General features: G+C 46.7%; 1 protein-coding gene across 3 annotated transcripts in view; it reads left to right on the top strand.

Annotated features, from left to right (window-relative positions):
- Positions 1-503: 503 nt before the first annotated feature.
- The window catches only part of CCR6 (C-C motif chemokine receptor 6), a 28,493-nt gene continuing 2,977 nt past the window's right edge, over positions 504-26,019 (top strand). The window contains exons 1-3 of one of the 3 annotated variants that reach the window (XM_045391726.3): positions 504-723; positions 12,814-12,898; positions 25,900-26,004. In XM_045391726.3, the coding sequence (XP_045247661.1) occupies positions 25,981-26,004 (24 nt within the window). In that variant the 5' untranslated portion in view covers positions 504-723; positions 12,814-12,898; positions 25,900-25,980. Of the gene's footprint in view, positions 724-12,793; positions 12,899-25,899; positions 26,005-26,019 lie in introns of all 3 variants that reach the window. The other 2 variants (XM_015448490.4, XM_005551442.5) reach the window with 2 other exon arrangements.

The raw sequence follows: 26,019 nt of genomic DNA, 5'->3' as shown, positions 1-26,019 counted from the left end.
TGGGAGTATGGAAACTCAGGGTTTTCTGTGTCCTCAAATCAGTTAAGTTGTGACATGAGGCCACAGATTGTAGAAAATGGCTAACAAAACAACATGAGTATTTTGAGGGTGGAAACTCTCCTTTACACTTGGGGTATGCCTTCTTTTGTGGCTGCCACTGACCTGCAGTGGGATATTGGTGGGATACTGATTCTCTATTCACTATGTGTTTACTCATAAAGCATACGTCATATGGTATTTTCAGGTTTTTTAAATTCTCTTAAGAAACCTGTAGAGCCTTTCAGAGAACTTTACAATCATTTGAATTAATTCATAATTTCCAAGAATCAAGAAATATTCCACAGATCAATAATTCTGAAACAAAGAAAAATTTACATCTGAAATTGAAATTACCAAGTGACCTAGTTACATCAACCCATCTTCCTTCCTCCACCTTATTTGTCTTCTTTCTGTGATCTGAAGTATGTGCTGAGGAATAAAACTTGTGGTGAGGAGGGCAGCCCAGCACACCACCCAGTGTATGGGTGAAGGAGGCAGCAGTGCGGCCGGAGAGGAGAGCTGGGCTGGGAGCACAGGAAGGTCCCCAGGACTCCGTGGTCATCAGTAAGAGAGGGCCCGCATGTATACGCTGGTGAACAGAAATCTCAACCTTTTCAAAGTCTGACATTTAAGAGAAAAAACTGTGGCTGCTGGTTTGTGGAACAGACACCTTCTTCTTTATTGGTAAGTTTTTTATTTTTGTCTTGGAATTTAGAAAATACTGTATTTCTTTTGTCTCAGTAATTGTTTTATGCTTTGGAGGTAATAGAATATTATAAACGTTTATGTTATCAAGTCATGCATTGTAAATATTTATTTATTTAGGCTACTTTAGTCATGCCAAAAAGAAAGAAGAGATGCTAACCTTTGGTGAGTCTATTATGTGACATGCTCTATTCTAGAGACTTCGGTACGTGTTATTTTACGTAATTCTGAAGACAATCCTGGCAGGTAGGTGTTGGGCTACTTTAAAGAGTTAGGGAGGTAAAGTTACACAGCCAGAAGATGGCCGTGGAGGGTTGGGAGGCAGATTTTTCTGATCCTATCTGTGTTCTTTCTATCTCACAAAGACATTCCATACCATCTGCAAGTCACTTTTGACTAGCACTAGAGAAAGAAGTATAGAGACATTGGAAATGATCTAATAGACCACAATCACCTTTGAAAGAGCAGTCATCTCTATGAACCATAACTATAAGGAAGAAATGCAGATCCCACAAACCAAAATGGAACATGCCTCCCAAACTTAGGTTTTGAGCTCACCCTGGGGGCTGTGACTGCTGCAGAACAGGGGGTGCTGGTGGATCTAACATGAACGAGGCTCGGTGGAGGGGCTGGCTGTGTGTAGGGAGGTTGGGATGAACAAGGGCAGCAGGCGGCATCACAGGTGAGGAGGACAGGCCAGGAGGGAGGAAAGAGCCACAGCGTGCTGACAAAGGTGGGGTAGGGGTGAGGTGGGGGAGACACAGACAAGCCCAGAGCCAGCTCCATGGAATGCACAGATGTGTCTGGAACGTGTGTCCCTGGATACATGGATGGTTCTGCTTCAAGAGAATTCTTGATGCTGTGATGCATCAGAAGGAGTTCTAGTGATACCATCGCCTCCCAAGTGAAAGTGATAAATAAGTGACAATCAGTTTCACTGTGTTGTGGGTGAATGTATTTATGTCATTTAACAATATTGCGATTCCATTTGCATGACAATCTCAGAGGCACTTGCTTTAATTTTGCATTATGTCTTCCCTAACTAAACATCTGAAACCTCTAAGGCCTGACTTACCTGGAGCTCTCCTATCTAATAATACCAACCTCTAAGGCAGCCTGAGAAAGAGGAAATGAACCCAGAGAGACTCTGCCCCAAAATAGATACCACAAAGCCCGTACCCAAACCTGGTGTGCTTTTCTCCCAGGGGAGACCCTCAGGTGCACATTCACATACACTGGCTCCTATTTTAGGCGCAGTTCTGATAAGGGGGCTGTTTGGTTTCCCAGCGCAGAGCTTATTGGAAGTGGCACATTCAGTGGGACTGTCACCTGCTGGAGTCAGGCATGCTGGAAGTGATGAGGAATGGCAGATGGCCAGGTGCAGTCAAGAGGTGCGCTGGAAGAACCCCAAAACACAGAGAGGGCAACTCAGTCGACCTCACATGAACCCATTTAATGTGGAAGCAGATACAGTAGTTCCAAGTATTGGAAGGATCTCAGTGTGGAACTTGGTGTGCTGCTGCAGATGAGAAAGCACACGTCCCCAGCGGCTCCACGAATGGGGCCCAGGCAGGGTTGGACAATGCCCAGCTCCCCTGGAGATAGCCAGAAATCTCATCATATGTCTTAGCAATATTTTCACCCATCAGGTCCCAAGTTTTAAATGTTTAAAATGATCAGTTGAAAGTTAATTCGGAATAGGCTTCCCCAAGACCAAAATGTTGGTTGGACATTGCTGTGTTACTGAGGAAAATATAGTAAACAGCCAGTGCATCCTTCAGTGTTCAGTTGACTGTCAGAGAGGACGGAGCATCTAGGTAAGACATGCCTTCCTCTTTACTTTTAAAAGCGCTCCTATTTTGGGGGGTGGAATGAGAAGATTGATAGATGAAGAAAGGGAAAATGGAACAAAGAAAGGAGAAAGGGCAGGGCAAGGAAGAGGTTCCAGGATAAAATAGACAGGAGATCTTATGAGCAGAGGTTGTCAGGGCGGGGTGGGGTGGACTGGCCAGCCATGACCCGGGTAGGGGCCAGATCACACAACTATGACAGACGCGGCTCTGGGCTCTGACAACCGCATTGCAGCAGACAGGATCAAGATGCAAAGCAGGGGCTGGGCGCGGTGGCTCACGCCTGTAATCTCAGCACTTTGGGAGGCCGAGGCAGGTGGATCACAAGGTCAGGAGATTGAGACCATCCTTGCTAACATGGTGAAACCCCATCTCTACTAAAAATACAAAAAACTAGCTGGGTGTAGTGGCACGCGCCTGTAGTCCCAGCTACTCGGGAGGCTGAGGCAGGAGAATGGCGTGAACCCGGGAGGCAGAGCTTGCAGTTAGCTGAGATTGCTCCACTGCACTCCAGCCTGGGCGGCAGAGTGAGACTCCATTTAAAAAAAAAAAAGATGCAAAGCAGGGCCCTTCGCCAGCCCGCGCCAGAGACCAAGAGCTGGGTGTGGGAGGTCTCTCTGGCAGCTTCTGTCTCTTCCTCCTCACCTTCCCTTGATTAGGCTCATGTTATGAGGACATCATCCTCCCTGTGCCGTCCCCATCTCCTGCCACACCAGCTGCCTGAGATCCTAGGGGCTGGTGGAGATGGAGGTTTGACGGGTTATAAATCACGTGACTTAGCTGAGAAGGTCTAGCTCCCTCCTGCTCCCAGGTGGTCTTCTGAGCAGTGGTAGACCTCAAGAGGAGTTCAGAATCACAGGACTGCAGGACCCAGCCCTCGTCTACCCAGTCAGAACCTGCATTTGAACCCCAAGGAGAGGCAATTCATTAGCACAGTACACTTGGAAATCCTTCCTCCAGGCATAGGAAACCCCAGTCCAGAGGCATCACTTCATATTTCAGAGGGGTTACTGCCATTGAGTAGCCTAAATTTCAAACCCTGGCACGGAGATGAGCAGGGCCCTCTTCTCTATGCAGAGCTCCCTGGCCGAGGCTTGCTGTGACGGCGGCTGTAACCAGCCTGTGGCTCTGATGTCACTGTGCACACGTCACCTTTTTTCATTTCTGTAGCAGTTTATAAGTCAGTGGGGCTGTTCCCGGCAGACAGTAATGGAAATTAGCACTCTGAATCTGGGTCACTGAGCAGCGCTGTGAATCCCAGGGGAGGCCCCGGCCCTTAGATTTGCGTCCAATGAGGACCTGAGGCGAGAATGTCTTCACAGATCCAAGGGAGGAGGCTTTAGACACATAAATTTGTGTAATTATCCAACTGCAAGATCATTCGATAGGAGGTCCCCAACTTAAAAAGAATGGAGCTTTCAGATTTCTTTCTGGTAGACAAACAGATGTTTTAGTAAATTGAAAAATCAGCCTTGTGAGTGTAATTAAATGACTATGTAATAAAATCAGTCATTTTCCTTTGATCTTTTTGTCAGAATGAGTCTTTTCAGGTTCTGTAAAGAATCTGTCTGCTCCCACATACATCGCCAAGACAGCGGCGGCCTAACGGGGGCTGTGCTGCCCCCTCCTCAGACGCTGGGTGGGGGTCTCACTGGTCCACCCTGACATTGGCTGGCGGGTCAGAGAGTGCGCCAGCCAGACCCCAGTGCCTGACACCCTCTAGATCTTGCAGAATGGCAAAGGAGGGTTTCTGCGGTCCTCATTCTGTGAGTGGACCTGTCCTTTCTGGCAGTCGAACACAACTTTGTGGAATATGATTGCGAGATTTGTAAGTAAGTCAGAGGAAACCTGATTCTGCTGGAAGTCGGTTTTAGAGCTTTTGAGAGCTACTTCATTAATCATAAAGTCTTGTTGGTTCAACAATAAGTCTTTTTCCACATTCCTGGTGTTTAAGCAGGGTGCCTCGTCCAAAAACCTATATTTTCTATATCTCACTTGAAGCAAAATAGTATTGTACACTGTTCTGGAAACTAACACAGAAAGAAATTGTGACTATGGCCGCACTCAGACAATAGTGTATCTGGAAACATCTAGAAGGTGTTATTTTTCCAGCAGTGAAAATTAGTGATGTCCATAATAGTCACTGTAATTAGTCCTTTTGCTTTCCTTAGAAATTCTGTTTCATTATACAACCAACTTATTTTGTTACTAAATGAAAGCACAAAGAGAAATTTGTAATTATTACATTTCTTACATTTCTACCTCCTTACACAAACCCCATTATGATTTTCATGTCTCTTCTCATACTTGTGTCAGTTTCTCACTTTTATTGCTAAAATTTTGCAAAACTGAGGCTGTATCTAGAATGTCATGGTCAGGGTTGGAAGTTTACATTTGAGACCTCAAAGAAAATTTTTCAAGAGGGATGCTCTGAAGAGCTCCCCATTTTCCTCCTAGTTCAAAGATCCTCAGGCATTATAAAGCGAATGAGTACTGGTGAGGTGGAATTCATTTCTGAAGCCGTAGCTGCCACCAGGAGGGAGCAGCCAGCAGGTGTGGATGAGCATTGTTGTTGTGTCTCCTTTCTTTTTTTTTTTTTTTTTTTTTGAGACGGAGTCTCGCTCTGTCGCCCAGGCTGTACTGCAGTGGCCGGATCTCAGCTCACTGCAAGCTCCGCCTCCCGGGTTCACGCCATTCTCCTGCCTCAGCCTCCCGAGTAGCTGGGACTACAGGCGCCCGCCACCTCGCCCGGCTAGTTTTCTGTATTTTTTAGTAGAGACGGGGTTTCACCGTGTCGGCCAGGATGGTCTCGATCTCCTGACCTCGTGATCCGCCCGTCTCGGCCTCCCAAAGTGCTGGGATTACAGGCTTGAGCCACCGCGCCCGGCCGTGTCTCCTTTCTTGAAAAGCTCCAGGGTTCCACTGCCAGAAGAGATCACGAGAGACGATGCTGAACTCCTCGCTCTGTCTCTGGAGAACATTCCCGAGGTTGTGCTGGAGCAGGACGGAGCGCTTTCTTATGCCGCCGTCTCCTTCCTGAACTCTCCAGAGCCTTGGAGTCTTTCATAGGGGCCTCCCCGCCCTCGCTCCCTCTTGGGAATTCTGTCTTTCCAGCACCCCGGACGCTTTCTGTTTTAGATCAAATTGACCTTTCTGGCTTGACACCCTTTCCTTCAGCACAAGAGGCAGCTGGGCCTTTCTCTGAGGCCTCCTCTCAGCCCACAGCGCGGCAGATCCGTGCCGGGAAACGTGTCCTCCCTCCTCCCAGCCCAAGCCACCTCCTCCCACCTGCATGACTTTTGGCCAGAGTTTTTCTTTTGCTTCAACTGAGAGTAGAGCTGCTATTTCTCCCTGTGGGCACCCTTCACACACCAACGCAGCCGCTCCCGCGGTCTCCCGCTCCACCCCGCCCCTCATTTCCACCGACCCTCTTGCTTTCTCAGGTGTCCGGGCTTCCCGCCTATGCCACACCCTAGCAGAGAGGCACCCAGGGGTACCCTAACCATTGCAGAAGAGAAGGGCGACCGCCTCCCAATCCTGGACGCCTGCACTTCCACTAGCCCCAGAGTCGGCCTTCCTGCTGTGGCAGCACTGTCCTGATTTTAGCACAGACGTTCCTACTCTCCCGGAAGTCTCTGGAAAACTGGGAGGGTTGGCCCCGTAACCCTGGGAGTCCAACAGGAAGAGCCAGGAGGATAATGCTGCAGGAGATGCTGACCCGTCCCATGGGTGAGGGTTCCCTACCCTCCTGTGGTGGGTGGAGGGTGACTCCTGTCGTCCTCCTGTGGCCGGAGGGCTGTCCATCATCTGTCACTGATTCCTGTCCACTTCTGCGCTGTTCCCGAGGGCTGAGCACAAAACCATCTTAGAAAACCAGAGTTCTGGGTGCTCAGATGGAAAGTGTCCGAGAATACTGCTGCATCTCCGACCACCACAGCCTCTTTATCCCTCCCCACCACAGCCTCTTTATCCCTCCCCACCACAGTCCCCGCATCCCTCTCCGCCCCAGTCCCCGCATCCCTCCCCACCACCGTCCCCGCATCCCTCCCCACCACCGTCCCCGCATCCCTCCCCACCACCGTCCCCGCATCCCTCCCCACCACCGTCCCCGCATCCCTCCACACCACCGTCCCCGCATCCCTCCCCACCACGGTCCCCGCATCCCTCCCCACCACCGTCCCCGCATCCCTCCCCACCACCGTCCCCGCATCCCTCCCCACCACCGTCCCCGCATCCCTCCCCACCACCGTCCCCGCATCCCTCCCCACCACCGTACCCGCATCCCTCCCCACCACGGTCCCCGCATCCCTCCCCACCACCGTCCCCGCATCCCTCCCCACCACCGTCCCCGCATCCCTCCCCACCACGGTCCCCGCATCCCTCCCCACCACCGTCCCCGCATCCCTCCCCACCACCGTCCCCGCATCCCTCCCCACCACCGTTCCCGCATCCCTCCCCGCCCCAGTCCCCGCATCCCTCCCCGCCCCAGTCCCCGCATCCCTCCCCGCCACAGTCCCCGCATCCCTCCCCACCACAGTCCCACATTCCTCCCCACCACAGTCCCCGCATCCCTCCCCACCACCGTCCCCGCATCTCTCCCCACCACAGTCCCTGCCTGCCTCCCTGCCCACCACTGTCTCTGCATCTCTGCCTACCACAGCTGCATCTTTCATCAGAAGAGTGTTGGAGAGATCTGGGTTGAGGGAAATGGAAGGTGCTACCTGCTTGTTTTCACAGTTAACGAAATAACCTTTCACTTGTGTTTGCTCTCACCATACCTCTATTCTCTTTTTTGAGTCTCCCCGTCAGTCCTTAAACGTTTTCTACCTCTGTGGTCTCTATTCCCTCAATATAGTCTTCCTTCTTAAACCCTTTAGTTAAGCTTTCACTCGGACATTCTAAGAAATTTTGTCTCAAAGAGCACTGAGAGCAGTAGTGATGAAACACACATGTCACTTTTCAGTCCTCAAATTCTTCGCTCTGCAGGGTTTTTTTTTTTCTTTAAAGACACTGTACTAATATTTTGGGACCTATCCTCTGGCCGCTTCTGAAGTGTCTCTTTTCCAACTTGAATCTGTCCTTCTGCTTTGTAAACATGAGCCCAACTTCCCAGCGGTTCCATCTGCATCTCTGAGTTTAATTACAACCTCTCCATGCGAGACTGTCCCTGCATCTCTTGCTAAGCCCCTCTTTATGACTCAGTAGCGGTAACTTCCATCCCATCTCCACCACCACCACAATCATCATAGTCACAAAGCTGTCACTGTGCACCTAATGCTGTGTGAGGCATGAACTTTGTCTTTGATCTTCGCATGAATCATTTGCAAATCTAAAATCCTTATGTATTGATTAGGAGACAGACATCTAGAGGTTAACTTGAAAAGTGACTTTCGATTCTTGACATGAATCTAAAGTCATGTCAAGAATCTCCAAGAATTTTCAGTTACACAAAACATCAATCTCTTCACATTCCAGGTACTTCAAATGACATCCGTTTTCTTCCCTCTTAGACCAGTTTCTGTAACTGTTCTTCCGTGTAGAAATAAATTAGTAAATAAAAAGTAAGTTTTCAGTTTGATTTCCGTATTTCTGTCCCGATGTAAAATTTGGCATCATCTTGATTCCCTTTCTGCTTGTTCCTTACTGATATTTTCCAAAATGTCTCCCTAAATCATTTTCTCTTCACATGTATCCCAGAAAGGTATGAACTTTGGATCAGATGACATGGCTTTGAGATTGGCTGCTCAACTTATTGGCATATGAACTTGAAGAAGCTGTGTTTTTCCTCCAAGTTTCAGTTTTCTCATCTGTCACTTAGGGAGGACTATGACAACCTCAGGGCCCCTGGGCCTGTAGGGAGGATTAATGAAACCGAACAGGTGAAATGGCGAGGGTCAGCCCCACATGCTGGACGCCCATGGTCCCGGCTTCCTTCCCTGCTCTGTGACGTCGGGCAGGGCTGCCGCCAGGAGGAGGGTGCACCTGCCCTGTGCCCTGCTCTTCTCCCTACTGTAAACTTGCTCCCCGTCCCTCTACGGCCCACAGACATCTGTGTCTTTGCATTGTCGCCAGCATTCCGGTCCTGCAGTCACCCTCCCCAGTTCCCCACTGAGGGCTGGTGCCCCTACCTGTCCTCACTGCTCTCCACCTTGGTGCCTTTCTGCCTCCCCACCCAGGCTCATGCTGTTTGTCCCCGAATTGCCTTCCTTCCCCTGCCTACCTGGTCAGATCTGAATCACCTTCCTGGTTGAGTCCCAGCCCTTCACTAAGAGCCTGAAGTCCAGGAGGCTGGAGCTGAAGGGGCTCCTGTGTGCTCCCTCCTGTGAACTGGACTCTCCCTGTGGCATTTCTTCACGGATTCATCACACACAGGCTCTCTGTGCATCACATGTTGCTTGTATTGTCATGTATTTAGGCCTCAACTTTCCAACTATATGAATTCCTGAAAGGTGGGAAGCAAATGGCACACTTTTAACTATTTCTGTACCTTGTGTGCTGTACACAGTAATTATCTGAACAAATGATTTGTATCTGAAAAATAATGTATAACAGGTGTTCTCCTGGCTATTTGAGAGAGTAATTTTCAGGCCAGCTACTTTATGGGGTAGAATAACACAGAGTGTCTCCCCAGGCCCGAATGTATTAGCATATGCAGTGAGCATTGAAGGATACACCATTTGACGTCTTTGTAAACTCCAAAATTCAAGGTGTCAGCACAGCTTGTACTTCCTCCTATAAAATGTGTTTTTGTCCCTACTAGAGAATTTGCTGACATAATTTGTTAAGTAGTCTTTTTTTTTACTTTATTGTTGAGAAAAAGATATAGATCCAAACCACGTAACACAGATCCAAGCACTGCTGGGCTCGGTGGTCTATGTTTTTGCAATGTGTGAGCCTGTGGCTGCCTGCCCGCCGTCACTGTTGTAGATTTCTTCTTCCTGACCCTCCACTCCCAGCACCTGTGCTCACTCTAGGCTTTCCTGGGGAGGGTTTTTAAAAAACACACAAACGAGGCTTTTATTTTAATTTGTTTTGTTTTTTTAAAAAACATGTTCATTACTTCAGAAGTTTTGTGCACACAATGAGAGTAGAAAGCTGTCCCGCTTATTCATTGTTGTTTAGCCACCACCTTGAATCATGGTGGCTTTAACAGTGATTTATTTACAATGTCTCATGGCTCTGAAGGTCAACTGGGCTCGGCTGAGTGCTTCTCAGTTGGGGCCCCCACTGTAGGTACCATCAGAGAATGGGTGGGAACCATGTCATCCGAAGGCTCGATTGGGCTGGGGGGCTCCCCCATGTGGCTGGCACATGGGACACTGCTGTTGCCTGGTATCTCAGCAAGAATTCCCAACCAGTTCACCACATTGACTTCCTCAAAGTCTGTACAGAGTGTTACTTTAGGGGTTAACAAAGCATTTACTGTCTTTTCAACTTTGCTGATAATTTCAAAAGATGACTGACACCCAGATGACCAATGTCCACAACATGGTGTGCCATGGCCTCCAGTGTGTGTGCTGTGGCCTCCAGTGTGTGCAGGACCTGTTTGTGAATTAAAGGCAATCACAAGGAGAAACGGTCATGGTGACCCATTCTGAACCGTACACAGCGTCCTCTGTAGGGTTGTAGCCAGAGGCAGATGACTTTCCTAGAAATGCCTCAACGTGAGTTTTAAAGCAACTCCTTATGACTATTATCTGAATTTATCAAACTGTCCCTGGCTTTTGTTCGGAATGAACTTTTGACGTTAATGTGGAATTTTCTGCCTGGAAAATTATTGTTATGAAACATGTGACTGTAAACCACATTTCTTGCCTTTCATGTGCCTCACAGTGTCTATGCAAATGAACGGTGTGATTTTAAACTTGAGGAAGGTTCAATAAGAGTGAGATCTAAGAGGATCTTTAATATGGGGGCATTTTTAGAGAGAGAAAAACCAAATGGGTCTCAGTTTTCTCAGGGTGACATATAATTTGGATTTGACTTGGAACTACAGAAGGAATATGGGGTAAAAGACATGAGAAGCATTGCAGAGGTCAGTGCCATGTGGTGCATCTGCCTCAGCTCTCAAAGGAAAGGCAACCGGTCCAGGCTGGGAGCCAGTCAGCAGCAGGGTCCCAATCTCCATCCACTGCCTTCCCTTCTGGGGCAGGGAGGGAGTCACAGGGAGGAGGCCGCTCTTGGAGACCTCCAGATCCCTGCCTCTGTGCAGTCTAACTGAAGGGGCCCCCACAGTGGCAGTGAATCTCTTTGCTCTGCAAGGAAAGGGGTGTCATTGGGCCTCCTGGGTCCCTCACCCTCTGCGTGGCCACACAACGCGGTTTTGTTCAACACGTTACATTTCTGGTTACTTAATGTTCATTTTTGGTCCCCTGCAGAGTCCAGTCTGTTTTTCGTTTTCTTTCTTTTCTTTCCAGGCAGGCATTGCCAGGGCTAATCATCTATAAAAGGGCTTACTTTCTTACCTTCACACTAAGCAAGACCATCCAAGGGCAGTGTTAGAGGGCACCTGAGAACGCAGGAGGGGTGTTCCCCGGCAGCCTGTTTCTTTCTCCTATGGGCAGCCCTTCTACAGGAAGCAGAAGCCTCAGGGGAGATGCTGGAAGTGAGGAGAAGGGGATGGAGCTGAGGTAGCAGGGGAGGGGTTGGAAGATCAGAGGGGAGGGTCTTGCTTTGTTCCCCACCCAATAACAAGCAGGTTTCAGGTTGGGGTGAACTACTGGGGAGCAGCGCCCTGGGCTCCTCTCAGATGGAGGAGGGACAGGCCACCCAGGGTGAAGGAAGTAGGAGGGACAGGCCTCCCAGGGTGAAGGAAGTTGTGAGCTCTGTTAGAGGAAAACAGCCAGGACTTAGTTAGGAGAGGCTTTGTTTGGAAGGATTGTTGTAAGGCAGGGAAAGGGATGATGGAAGCAAGAGGATCCCATGACCGTACGTCTGCAAGCGCTTCAAATAGAAAAGGCCCTTCTTTTATCCAGTAAGGAGAAGCCACTGGGGCCAGCAGGGTCTTTGGAGGAGACCCTGTACAAGCCCAGGAAAATGGCCAGTGGGGATGAGCAGAACACAGGTCCTGCTGTGTCCAGCTGGCTCCCCAGAGAGATGACAAGAGGTGCACTCCAGCTTCTCAGGCTCGCTCAGGCTTGGGGACGTGAGGAGCTCAGGGCTCTGCAGGAAGGAGAGACCCGGATAAGGTGTGGTCAAGACAGAGCAGATCTGGGCAGCAGTCAGTGGGGCCTTGTGGGCAGCCTGGGGTGGGGAGGCACAGTGCACTGGGAGGTGGAGAAAGTGTGAGTCCATCAGCCTGGCTGCGAATTGATCATGAACCTCTAGTCTGTAAAACTTTTGTTATTTCCTGAGATGTGGTTCTCAACAACCCAGGTGTGAACAACCTTATGATTCTAGGGTTCTTTTCTATTGTTTTAATCACTTGCATCTAAAAATAAATTTCTGAGTGACTTGCTGTCAGCTGTTTTTCTTGATATGTCTAATGATGGGGCAGTGACTCCCACTGTCACCCAGAGATTATGTCTCTGTGCCACATGAAGATTAGGTGCCCCGCTTTTGATTGAGGGGCTCATCTTGGTCTCAAAGTATCCGGTAATAATAGCTGATATGCACGGACAGCCACCTCTCCTCCAGGCGCTGTTCCTGGGCTTCCGTGGATGGGCCTGGCTATTTCTCGGAACCTTCTGAGGTTAGAGCTGTCATGGTCTTTCTTCTAAAAGAGGAAACCGAGGCTTGCTGGGGCTCAGTGGCCCTTCTGTGGCTGCACAGCTTTCAGGGTGGAGCCAGTACTGACTGACTCCAAACAAAAGTGCTCCCGACCCAGCTCTTTAACTCACATGGCCTCTTCCAAGCATTCCCGAATATTCCCAGTCGGCTTGCAGACACTCCTTGCTCCCAGGAGATAGTCGGGTAAAGGAGTATGAAAGTTTGGTTACAAACTCATTGCTGCAAATTGAAAACCAACACAAAGGCTGTCTTCCTCTGGGGAGCTACAATGCCTCCCACTTTCTCACCACTTTACCATTGGTAGGGCTTTGATTTCAGGGATCCTACGATTACTCAATACCCTACAGGATATACATGGTTAACCATTTGCATTTGGCAAATAGGCGTTACTTTTCAATAGGAAGTGGCGATCCAGAACTTGCTTTTGGGCAATTCTAGTAGCTCACAGCTTTTTTCTTAATGACCGCTAGAAGCTGCATCTTGTTGACAGATGGTCATCACGTTGGGGACCTGGAATCATCAGATTGTGAGGCTCGGAGTGAGGCTGAAGGAAGTGGATCAGAGTACTGCCTGAGGTGAGCATGCCAAGGCCCCTGAAACTTTTCTTTCAAAAATGTAACCTCTTTGATTCCCCTAGTCTGACAGGAATGGGACTGTTTGACCCATTAATCTTCCAGAATGCTGGCATATGGACTGTGTTTATGCTTAACGACGCAGACCTCCTTTCCTGAAAGCATTGACTTTACGGTTTTAGGAAGCCCCCTTTTCCTCTAAGTGGATAGTAAGGGATTTCATACTCGCTCCCTGCACTGGAGCTTGGGTGATGGTCTGGGCACTTGCTCCTCACACAGGAGATATCCTCAGGGCATCAGTGTGGAGAGGAGTGTGATTCTTTACTTGATCAAATACACTGAAAGATTTTGGAAAACAAAAAAATTAAGCTAAGAAATATTTTGGAGGCAGTGAGTCATTTATGCAATGAAGGCTGATGAGTAGGCATCCAAGGCAGCCTAAGATCGAGCGGGAAGGAGTTTGTGAGGGGGGTTAAGAGAAACTGACAAGGTGGAAATTTCAACAAGTCTTAGTTGCAAAGCTCTCATGAGGGCTGCCAATGCCACTGTGATTATGAAGCCAGTATCTTATGACCAGAAAATAATACACGGTGATATTAAAAGGAGCCAGGCTAGGTGCAGTGGCTCACACCTATAATCCCAGCACTTTGGGAGGCCGAGCTGGGTGGATCACCTGAGGTCAGGAGTTCGAGACCAGCCTGGGCAACATGGTGAAACCCCGTCTCTACTAAAAATACAAAAATTAGCCAGGCATTGTGGCATGTGCCTATAATCCCAGCTACTAGGGAGGCTGAGGCAGGAGAATCACTGGAACTTGGGAGGCGGAGGTTGCAGTGAGCCGAGATCACACCATTGCACTCCAGCCGGAGATCAGCTCCAAAGTCCACTTAGCAGCAAGACATAGATATTCTAGAGATCAGCGTTACAAAGAAAAACAAAAATGCAAGGCCGTAACTAAAGCTATCCTTTAAATGGTTAAAGATGTAATTTCTGCAAATAAAACAGAAAACATAAAAGCAAACTTCCAAAGAAATAAAAGGAACTGAAAAAAAAAAAAAAAAAAAAAAAACAACCCACAGAAGCTTAATAAACAAATCACCGGGGGAAAACAAAAAAAAAATCAAACCTCCTGGTCTCCTCCTTAGCCACCCTCATTCAAAAGCAGAAGGAAGTCAGTCTAGAGTTTCAGCTCCACTGATGCTTATCTAAAAAAGCATAAAATGTGGTGTGTCCGTGATTCAAATAAACTTAGAGAACATACACGTATTGAACACCTACCATTATAGTTTGTGAAACTCTGATATCAATAAGATGTTTTAAAATAAACACATTATTTCAGATCTTGTGGGAATTCTGTGGCATTTCACTAAGACCTGCTGGTGGCAAAGTGAATTAGAATGGCGAGTAAGAGACAATAATGGAAGTCTCACCAGGACTCACAGTCCTAGATGAGCTACAGGCTCGCTATCTGTAAAATGGGTACGATGTCTACCTTAAAGGGTTTTGTGAGGTTAAAAGCGATACGCAGCTGTAAACCAGTGATTTTAATGCCCAGCAGGTAACTAGAACTTAATTTACAGCATATGCACACACACACACAAACACACACATACACATATGTGTGCATATATACATACATACACGTCCATATGTACACACAGAGTTATACACATACTGCACACACATGCATGTATACACACATGTATGTATACATGCAGGCACCAATATACACCCATGCACACACATGCATACACACACATACACCTGTATACACACATGCGCACACCTATATACACACATACCTATATGCATACATGATGTAAACACATGTATATATGCAGGCATATGCACACTGCACAAAGGCACACATGCATATATACATACACACACACCCCCACATATGAACACATACACACATACTCTTATTTAGTTCTTGCTCCTTGTTTTGCAGGGCCAGTACTCTTTATGAAAGTAAGCACAAATTTAAAACTGCCTGACAACTTAATTTTAACGCATTGTTAAGCTAGTTATTAAATGTTTTTAAATTATAAGTTAACACAGTTTTTATTACCAGTAATATTTTGATAACTATTGCTAACGTTTTCCCCATATTGAATTTTCTTGGGCAGAGTCTGTCGTTGGCCAAAGGGATGAACAACGGCAGTCGGTCTGTTGCTTGGTTCCCCCAACCCCTGCTCCTCTTGAGGAGCGCCCCCCCACAGCTCTCACTGGCCCTCTCTCTTTGCTACCACCACAGAGCCAGCCCCAGTACTGGTCTCCCTGAGAGTGTGGGCTGCGGCTACCCACCTCTTCTGGGGCCATTTGCCTGTGATTAGAGTTCTCCCAATGCCCTCAAAGTCCAAAAACATAAAAGGTAGAGGCACGGTGGAAGGCCGGAGGGAGATGAGTGTGGCTGTGTTTGGAGAACTGAACACAGCCTTAAATCCTATAGTGGGGGCAGCCCCTCCCTCTTTCCACTGGTTCTGCTTTTTAGCAGAACGTATAATTAGGTATTCTTTTCATTTCTAAATGAATTAATAAATTAACGATTACTTTCTGAGATACGCTCTTGCATATTATACATAATAAAAATTGTACTAGGAAGCCACATTACTTTATTGCAATAAAAATTGAAGTAACCTTTTTAAATGCTATGTTAGAAATATTATTCTGGAATTAAGTTTTTCTTAAAGTAACACTTATAAAAATGTGTGATAACAGGATCTTTGAAGTGTTAAAATTGAAATTCAGAGGCTAAGTTATTACTTACCATGTGCATATATTTAATCTTCATGAGATGTTAGTACATCTGCATTTCATTTAAATGAGCAGGGTGGTGGCTTGTTGTCCCAGCTACTCTAGAGGCTGAGGTGGTAGGATAGCTAGAGACCAGGAGTTTGAGGCTGCAGTGTGCTATTATCGTGCCTGTGAATGGTCACTGCACTATAGCCTGGGCAACATAGCAAGACCCCATCTCTAAAAAATGGTAGTTTATTTATATGATTTCAAGCCTAAAATACAAAATACATATTGAAGTATAGCTTATCATTATTTGCCTCTAAGTAAGGCGAGAAAAAGCCTTTAAAAATATCTTTTAATACAAGTTTGTTTCTAAGTCTAACATATGTCCACAATGAGAAGAGAATCAATCAGATGTGAGGCCTGCACGATTTTGTTTCATGCAATTGCTAGGGGAATGGAGGCACTTCAACTCAGAGGCTGGTGTGGGGACCAGCACACTGTCTAACAATTCCTCCTGTGTTTGCCTTGGTGGCACCCTTTGCCACATTCCCTGGGTCAGGTGATGCCAGCCCTGGGGGGCCTGTGAGCTGCTGCGGTCAGGTGGTGGGTGCATGTAGCCATCTTCTCGTCTTCCCTCTGCTGTTGCCCCGAATAGGGATTGGCCCCTAGGAGCTGCTCAGACCTGTCTTTGGATGAATGAATGAAGAGTCCTCTAGGTCGGTGTTATGCTTTGGCTGTGTCCCCATCCAAATCTCATCTTGAATTGCAGTTCCCATAATCCCCACGTGTCGTGGGAGGGACCAGGTGGAGATAATTGAATCATGGGGTGGTATCCTGTTCTCGTGATAGTGAGTGAGTTCTCATGAGATCTGATGGTTTCACAGGGGGCTTCCCCCTTTGCTATTCTCATTCTTCTCCTTCCTGCCGTCATGTGAGGAAGGATGTGTTTGCTTCCCCTTCTGATGTGACTGTCAGTTTCCTGAGGCCTCCCCAGCCATGCTGAACTGTGAGTCAATTAAACCTCTTTCCTTTATAAATTACTCAGTCTCAAGTATGTCTTTATTAGCAGCGTCAGAACAGACTAATACAGTCGACTTATTGATTATATGGTTTATATAATCATATATATGTGATTATATAGATTATGTAGTCAGATTATATGATTTATATCATCATATAATAAACTACCTTTTTTTTTAAAGAGATGAGGTCTTGCTGTGTTGCCCAGGCTGGAGTACCCTGGCCATTCACAGACATGATAATTGCACACTGCAGCTTGGAACTCCTGGCCTCAAAAATTTCCCAAAGTGTTTCCAAAGAACAGGAACTGAAAAGGTTCTGTGAGTGAGAAGGTTTGGGAAATACTGAGTTATTCCAGCAGGGCTCTGAAGGACCATTGATAAACAAGCTCTAATAGGAATAAACCAGGGAAGGATGTAGTTAGCATCTTATTTATGTCTTAATATACCAGCCACAGAGAAATCATTTCCCACCCTGTCTGTCTCCCTCCCTTCTTTCTACCCAGAGCATCTCTTGGAACTCACTTTTAGATGCTGGATGCTTGAATTCCCCAAGAAGCCACAGTTCCTAAATTGAAGTATGCATTAGAATAATACAGAGATTGTGTTAATGCAAGGATTTGAATCTTTGAAGCAGACATCCATAGGATCTATAGATCTTACCTAATGTCAAACTTTACTAATGATTCAATAACAAAAACACTAGGCAGAGAGATGCATCCCATGTTGGCTGAGCTGTTCTCGAACTCCTGGCCTCAAGTGATCCACCACCTCAGCCTCCCAAGGTTCTGGGATTACAGGTGTGAGCCACTGCGCCCAGCTATTCTGTGCTTTTATATAGGGGCTCCCAGGCTTCTTTCCCCTAATAAGTACTATTTGCATGTTTACAAGGAGATCTGGTCCTCGCCCAATCCAATCATGGGCAGAGTTTAGTGCTTTGTGACTGTAGGACTGAGATCCTCATATTCACTCTTGGCTGTCAGCAGAGGGCCTTTTTAGCTTCTCAGGGCAACCACATGGCTCAGCTTGTGGTCCCCTCTTCTGTCTGCAACTCCAGCAACAATACATTGAATCTCTCACCTTCGAATCTTTTCTTCTCCCATCTCCGGGGAGAAGGACTCTTCACCTCTAAGGACTTGTGATTGCAGTGGGTCCAACTAGATAACCCAGCATGATCTCTGCCTACCTCCAGGCCCTTAGATCTTTAACTTCATTGCATATGCAAAGTCCCTTTTGCTGTGTAAGGCAACACATGTACAGGTTCTGGTGCCTGTGTCAGGGCCTGGGCATGGAGCCATGATTCTGCCGACAAGTGCTGTCCCCTGTGTCAGGAGCCTCTGCACTCTGTATCTATTATTGGGTGGGAAAGCCTTAGTGACCAGAGTGGAGAGTATTCAGAGGTGAGCAGAGCTGGCTGGCTTTCCGGCTGGCTGCATGTCGGTGGCCACACAGTACTGATTCACCAGCCTCTTGGTGAGCTTACTAGCAAATAAAATTCTTAAGATTTTTGCGGCTGCTGCATTTTCGTTTTATATCTGTGTAGTTCCTTATTTATTTTTGTATTTTTATTTTTTATTTTTGATAAGGAGTCTAGCTCTGTCACCCAGGCTGGAGTGCAGTGGCACGATCTCAGCTCTCTGCAACTCCGTCTCCCGGGTTCAAGTGATTCTCTTGCTTCAGCCTCCCAAGTAGCTGGGATTACAGGCGTGCACCACCACAGCTAGCTATTTTTTTTATATTTTTGGTAGAGACAGGGTTTCACCATGTTGGCCATGCTGGTCTCAAACTCCTGTCCTCAAGTGATCCGCCTGCCTTGGCCTCCCAAAGTGCTGGGATTACAGGTGTGAGCCAATGCACCCAGCCTGCTTGTGTAAATCTAAGTGGAGAAGCTTCTATTTTCCCTACTGAATTTTACCACATTAGATTTACCCATTGCTTGATTCTGTCCAGAATATTTGTATGTTGATTCTGTCATCCAATATATTAATTATCTTTTTAGGCTTCTTGATGTTTTTAGACCTAATGAACTTGCCTCCTCTCTTTTTGCCTCTCTCATCAATAGAAGCAATGGGCAGGACACAGCTGAAGGCCGAGATCAGTGCAATGTCAGTAGGGCCTTGTGCCAGCCTGCCAGCAAAGTGGTATCACAGAGCCGATTGTCCAGACACCTAGCAAGCCACCTAATTGTACTTGCACCTGGATCATGGTTCCTCTTCTTGATTGCTTATAAGTTTCAGATTTTATCGTAAGTGTTCAATGTCTGTAACACCTCCCTGATCTGCAGTTTAGTGACTGTGACCACCACGGCTTGGAAATCAGTGTGAGAAGACTGAGTATCACCAAACCCACGCGGACCCCCAAGGGCTCACCACTTCCATCCATTCCAGACGCTCCTGCACCGGCTTAGAATGCCCTCAGCACCCTGCTGGGAACCAACACCCAGCATGTTGGAGGCATTTGTCTTCTTTCTCTCTGCAAATGGGTTTTGAGCTTCCTTGCTCCAGCTCTGTGCTCCTGGACTTCACAGGCACCATTCACTGGAGTCAGGCAACTTCACTGCAACATTCTCTGAGTAGCTTTGAAATGATTTTTTTTTAAAAAAGAGTAGAGAGATGCAAAACAGGAATCAAGAAATTCTGCCTTCTCTTGTTTTCAGAACATGTGATAAAGCTCAGCCAAAGAGGCATGCCTTCCTGGTGAAGGAGATACTCAGGGGATGTGACATGATGAGTCTCTCATTTGGTGTCATGCTCTTGTGTACCTGCCCTACAGGGTACCCCAGGGGCCTGAAAGGATTCACAAGTCCTGTGAGAGGCTAACATTCAGATGGGGGGTGCCAATGAGTTACTGGGACAGCAATAATCGACACTTTACTTGAGGCAGCTGAATATTGGAAAAGAAGCCTCTCAACTGCAAGAACAAATTGAGTCAAATGACATTTCTAAAGTGTGTCATTAGATGACTTTTCCTTAGAGCCCCTGAAACTCCTCCTGCAAAGAACAGTATGTCCTACAGAAGCTCTAGAAGTATTTCTCTGCCCACTTGTTTGGGAATACCTAAATTCCAAAGAGAAGAAAATTACACTTTAAGAATCAGTTGAGCCGAATGTATTTTACATGTGATTTAATGACATCACAGTGAGATCTGGTGAGAATGGTCGTCATGGGGACCACGTGTGAGATAGGAAGTGCTGAACCTCAAAGAGACAGCGTGAGATGGGCTGCAGGGGCTGCTTTGCAAGGGTGGGTTCACTGGTTCACCAGGACTTAGCACATTTCCCTGCATCTCTCATCTGCCACTGGTAGATAACAGGGTATATTGTTCTCAGTTCATTAAAGAAGGAACATAAATATCTACTAAAAAATTTTCTTACTGTCTTCACCATCAAAATTTCCTTAATAGGAAATCTGCAGCCTGTTTCTCCAAGCTGCTGGTGACTGCTGCCCGAGATTTGAGATGATGGAGCAAGTTGTGAACAGGATTCTTTACACGTTGAGGTGACACCCATGCCGATCTGTCACCAACACAATTTCCTTAAAACAATTCACACAATTTTTCCTGTGAAAACAGTGGATTGGGGCAGGCACAGGCCGAATCATTTCCAATGACTGTGGCTGGCATACAAGTAAACTTGACAACCATCTTTTTCATTGAGAATCCTGATTCTTAACCACAGTAACATTAAATTTGTCGTTATCTAGAATTGTACATTGTTTATACCTAACAGGTGCATGGCACCATCCTAAGAGATATGGAATTTATAAATTTTGGTTCATTGACTTATTCTGACATGAGAATAAATGAAAGGAAATTAAAGTAGTGTCTTATGAACAGGACAGAGTGGGCCAGCTTGTCATATCTCTGCTGGGAACTTCCTGCCCTGTGGTCTGTGTATCTGGCTCCCTCCGGGCCTCCTTCTCTCAGGGACCCCTCCCTCCGGGACCCCCTGCCTCCGGGACTCCTCCCTCTGGGACCACCCTTCCTCTGACTCCCTCCCTCTGGGACCTCTCCCTCTAGGACTCCCCTTCCCTCTGGACCCCCTCCCTTTAGGACCCCTCCTTCTGGGACCCCTATCCCTCTGGATCCCCTCTCTCTGGGCCCCCTCCCGACTCCTTCTGCTGACAGGGATCCATCACACAGGCTTCCCAACGCTGGCTTTCTATTCTAGCATGGTACTGTTTTGTAATTATTTGTTTACCTGGCAGGCTTTTGAAGCTCAAGTATGTGTTTGATTCATCTCTGTACTTCAATGCCTCTCCTCAGTAGACAGTTCATAAACATTTGTTGAACTGAGTTAAACTTAAATTCAGAAAATACTGTGTGTCACGGTGCAGTTAAACAAATATTTACCTTAAATGGGGGCCCCGTTGGGCATTGAGTGCATGGCGTGCTGGGCCGTCCCTCTCTTTTTGGCCCCTGCTGCCCTTCCCATCATCATCAACTCAGCCTCCACATGATGGGGAGGTTACTCCCTCCTGTCCCATCCCAGCCCCACTCAACTGGGAACCTGTGCTACTGACCCCACCTTGGCCTGGCATCTGTCCAACCCTCCAGCGGCCACTCCCCATAGCCCCTGCTCCCTTGTTCTCCAGAGCCGCGCCCCTGCTGCAGGTCTCCCCTTCGCTGTCCCCAAGCCCCTGCCTTCCACCCACACTGCCCACTCCTTCCCACCGTCCTCACCTCAGTCCTTAGGGAGTCCCCAAAAGCTCTTCTTGCCCCAGAACCTCCCATAACCCCTCAGTGCTCAGCAGCAGATCCTTGCTTTGACTGTTTATGGCACTGTCTGTTCCAACACATTTGTATGGAAGAGTATGCAGGTATTTTTAAATTAACTTTATTGAAGCTAATTTATATGCAATAAATGTCACCGATTGAAGGGTACAATTCAACAGGTCTTGACAAGGGCACACAGCCATGTGCCACCCCCACAATCAGGACAGAGGACATTTCTGCCCCCACAAAAGCCCCTTGTGCCGCCCAACCCCAGCCAATCCCTTCTTCCCGTCCTGATGACAATCCCTGATTTTATTCCTGCCACTGTTATTTTGCCTTTTCTAGAAATTTTAGGGATGGAATGATGCAGTGCGTGGTCTCTTCTGTCTGGATTTGTTACCAAGCGAAGGTTTTTAGTCACCCCCATTGGAGCATGCATTAGTCGCCCATTCCTTTTCATGGTTGAGTAGTATATTCTATTGTATGGATACACTTCAACTTGGTTATCTGCTCACCAGTTGACAGACATTTGGGTCTTTTTCAGTTTGGGACGGTTAAGAATAAACCTGCTGGGAATGTTCCAGTGTTAATCCTCCCATGTCTCTTGGGTAGACATGTAGGAGTCGGTTGCAGGTTCCTATGGTGGGTGCATGTTCGGCTGTGCAAGAAAGGACCCCACGGTCTCCTTGGAGTGGCTGTGTGATCTTGAGGTCCCACCAACAAAATGTGAGAGCCCCAGATGCACCATGTCCTCTCCCAGCTTCCTGCCCCCTGCTTAATCGCAGTCCTTCCAGTAGGTGTGAAATGGGATCTCTCTGTCTCTCTCTCTGTGTGTGTGTGTGTGTGTGTGTGGGTGTGTGTGTGTGTATGTGTTTCAGACGGAGTCTCTCTCTGTCACCCAGGCTGGACTGCAGTGGCGTGATCTCAGCTCACTGCAACCTCTGCCTCCTGGGTTCAAGTGATTCTCCTGCCTCAGTCTCCTGAGTAGCTGGGATTACAGGTGCATGCCATCACACCTGGCTAATTTTTGTATTTTTAGTAAAGATGGGGTTTCACCATGTTGGCCAGACTGGTCTCGAACTCCTGGACTTAAGTGGTCCGTCTACCTCGGCCTCCCAAATTGCTGGGATTACAGGCCTGAGCCACTGCGCCCAGCCTTCATTGTGGTTTTAATTTGCATTTTCCTTATGATTAATGGCATTGAGCATCTTTTTTGTGTGTATATTTTTTGTGTGTGTCCATGTGTTTTCTTTGGTGAATTGCCTGTTCACATTTCCCCCTGTTTCTTATTGACTTGTTTATGTTTTTGATAGGGAGTTGTAAAAATTATTTGTATATTCTGGATATAACCTATTATCAGATATAAGCTTTAAAATACTTTTTTGTATTCAATATATATATTTTTCATTTTCTTGAGTGCCTTTCAAAGAGCAGAAAGTTTACATTTTGTACAATCAAGTACAATTTATCAATGTTTTTACAGTTTATTCTTTTTGCAATTTATATAAGAAATTTCTTTTTCCAGGGTCACAAAGATTTTCTCCCGCTTTTCCTTCTAGATATTTTATGCTTTAGCGCTCACATTTAGATTTATAACTCATTTGAGTTATCTTTTGTAAATGGTGTGAGGTAAGCAGTAAGGATCAACTTTTTGTTTATGTCATTCCAGGACCAGTTATTGAAGACTGTTCTTTTCCCATGGAGTTACCTTGGCACCTAAGTTAAAAATCAGTCTGCCACCTATATGTGGGTCTATATCTGGACTCTGTTCTGTTCCACCAATTTAGGAATCTGTCCTTTCAGAAATCCAACACTGTCACACTTAGTGTAGCTTCCTTGTCAGCTTTGAGATTGGGTAGTGTGAGTCATCCAATTTTTTTTATCTTTTTCAAAATTGTTTTCACTATTTTAATTTCCTTGAATTCCTATATAAATTTTGGAATTGGCTTGTCAATTTCTCAAAAAAAAAAACCCTACCATAATTTTGATTTAGTTTATGTTGTATCTACAGATCGATTTGGGGGAGAAATGATATTTTGAAATTGAATCATTGATAAATTTGAACATGAAATGAGTCATTGAAAATTGAACATGATAAATTTCTCCATTAATTTAGGTCTTATTCAATTTCTCCCAACAATGTTTTGTAGTTTTTAGCATATAAATCTCACATACATTTTGTTAGATCTATCCATAACTATTTTACATTTTATGATACAATCATATATGTAATTGTTGATACTATTATGTACATTATATATATGTGTGTATATATAGTTTTAACATCCAAATGCTAATTCCAATTGGTGTATTTTATTTTGCATATTGTATATTTCATCTCCCATACCCTCCACCCCTGCCATGCTCTGCAGCTTAGAAAGAGCGTGTATCATTTCTCACTGTATTTGTTTTCCTCCTGCCAGGAGCCATAATCTCGTGATGCCTAGTGCCAAGGTCTGAAAATTGTTGTTACGTTTTGCAGGTTTTTCTGGTTGTTTAATGCAGCAGGGTGCCTTTGGTCTCTGTTAATCCACTGTGGCTGGAAGCTGAAGTTTAGCAGTGGTGTTCTGATTGCTGTGCTTCTTCGGATTGATATCATTACCTCTTCACGTGCTTTTGCAACACAGGGGTCTATATTATGCTTCTTCTGCACACTCTAAAGCACTCAACTGTATACCTGCTGGGATTACAAAAGTGCAGAGGTGACTCCATGCCTTCCTCCGGCTTTTTAGGTCCAAAGCAGTGACTGAGGGGCAGTGAAGAATTGATCTCCGAGTTGTGACTCCAGGCATCAGGGAAGGAATGGGGTGGAGTAAACAATGAAATGAGAATCAAAATTATGGAAGAAATAGGTTTGGAAAATAATTTAGGGTGAACTTTGTGTTACGTGGGCTTCCTCTCCAAAAGGTCAGTATCCATGTGGACTCGTAAGTGAGGACTGATATGGCACAGTGTGGGGGGCGAGGAGGGGAGTTCTACCTTCTCTGCCTGTGCACCTTGGGCTGCGCTTCCCTAGCTGCTCCCGCTTGGCATGGGCAGGCCCACGTGGTGCAAGAGCAGGGAAAAGAGGAGGAAGATGGGCAATTGGCTGGGAAGCACATCCAACATTAATATCAGAGCATTTCAGGCCATGGATGTTACTGGGGGGCGTCCAGGAGGTGTTAATAAACAGGACGATGGACAATGCTGGAAAGGAGGAGTGAGCCTGAGAATAGCGAAGAGTTTTTCTTTTTTTTAAAGTTTGCTTCAAATGGTGGATTTCAAAGCCCTTCGTCCTCAGGCCCTCCACAACTGCTCCAGCTCTTCCTGGTCTCCTGCTAAACTTCTTCAGCCTGGACCCACGCACGGCCACTGCTGGCATTGCCGGCATGTGGCATACTCCATACGGACCCACGCACGGCCACTGCTGGCATTGCTGGCACGTGGCATACTCCATATGGACCCATGCACGGCCACTGCTGGTATTGCTGGCACGTGGCATACTCCATATGGACCCACACACGGCCACTGCTGGCATTGCCGGCACGTGGCATACTCCATATGGACCCATGCACCGCCACTGTTGGCGTTCCCAGCACATCGTATACTCCATTGTTTCCTAACAATCCAGTTGATTCGGCCAGGCTAGTTGCTCAGCTGTTTCACAAACATAAAGGGCTCATGACTCAGGACTGCTCTTCGGTCTGAGATGAGCTGGTCACCTGAAGGAGATGGCCCTTCTCTGTCAATCACTGGCCCACAGCCTCCCCATTCTCCAAGGACCCTGATTGGAGCCTCCTCCTCCAGGAAGCCTTTCCTAACTGTGCCAGCCTCTACCTTTCCTCTGGCACTTGGATTTCTGATGATTAGGGTGCCTCTGCCACAGCGGATTCATGCTTGTGACCTGGAATGTCTACTGGAAAGGTCTGCGGCTGTGGAGAAGCAGGTGCATTTCTCTCCAGCGCCTTCCCAGGCTGGAGCAGCTTGTTCAGTGTGTCTTGAGAACGGCACTCATAGTCAAACTTTAAATTCTACTGGAGATTCTCGCATGCCCATAGGGGTGAACATCACTGACGTATATTGTGAACGATTGAAAGCCCAGGACTATGAATTATACATTTTCTATGCACATTCACACTTCTATTTGTTGAATGTTTTTAAATTTTGCATTAAGATTTTTGTGTAGATCAAACTTGTGGATTTCTGAGAGCACCTTATTTAAACTATAGATAAAGGGTTGGCAAATTATAGCTTCTAGCCAGCCGAGCCCGGTGAGGCCTGTTCAGTTATGTAATTGTAGATGCTTTCAAGCTCCAAAGGCAGATTTGAGGAGCTGTGACTGAGACCATATGGGCTGCAAAGCCTGAAATATGCACTCTCTGGCCCTTTACAGAAAGAGGTTGCTGATGCTTATTCTCAATAAATATTTGTATGTAAAATAGTGTGCTGTGCACTCTGTTCACACGAGATGGAATGCTGGTCACGTAAGTGTCTGGCTTTCCAGGGATACCTGTGTTAACTGTAGTGCCTTCTGCCTTCTTTCCTTCCTAGAGTCACTTCCACTTTCCTGCTACCACTGCCTGTGAGCTGAAGGGGCTGTACCATACCCTCCTTTTTCTACATCCAGCCTGCATGTTTTTGCCCACAATGAGCGGGGTAAGATTTTAATTT

This window comes from Macaca fascicularis, chromosome 4, assembly GCF_037993035.2.
Source record: "Macaca fascicularis isolate 582-1 chromosome 4, T2T-MFA8v1.1".
Lineage (NCBI taxonomy): Eukaryota > Metazoa > Chordata > Mammalia > Primates > Cercopithecidae > Macaca > Macaca fascicularis.
The sequence above is the reverse complement of the archived record's forward strand: the minus strand, read 5'-3'. Positions and strand labels throughout refer to the sequence as shown.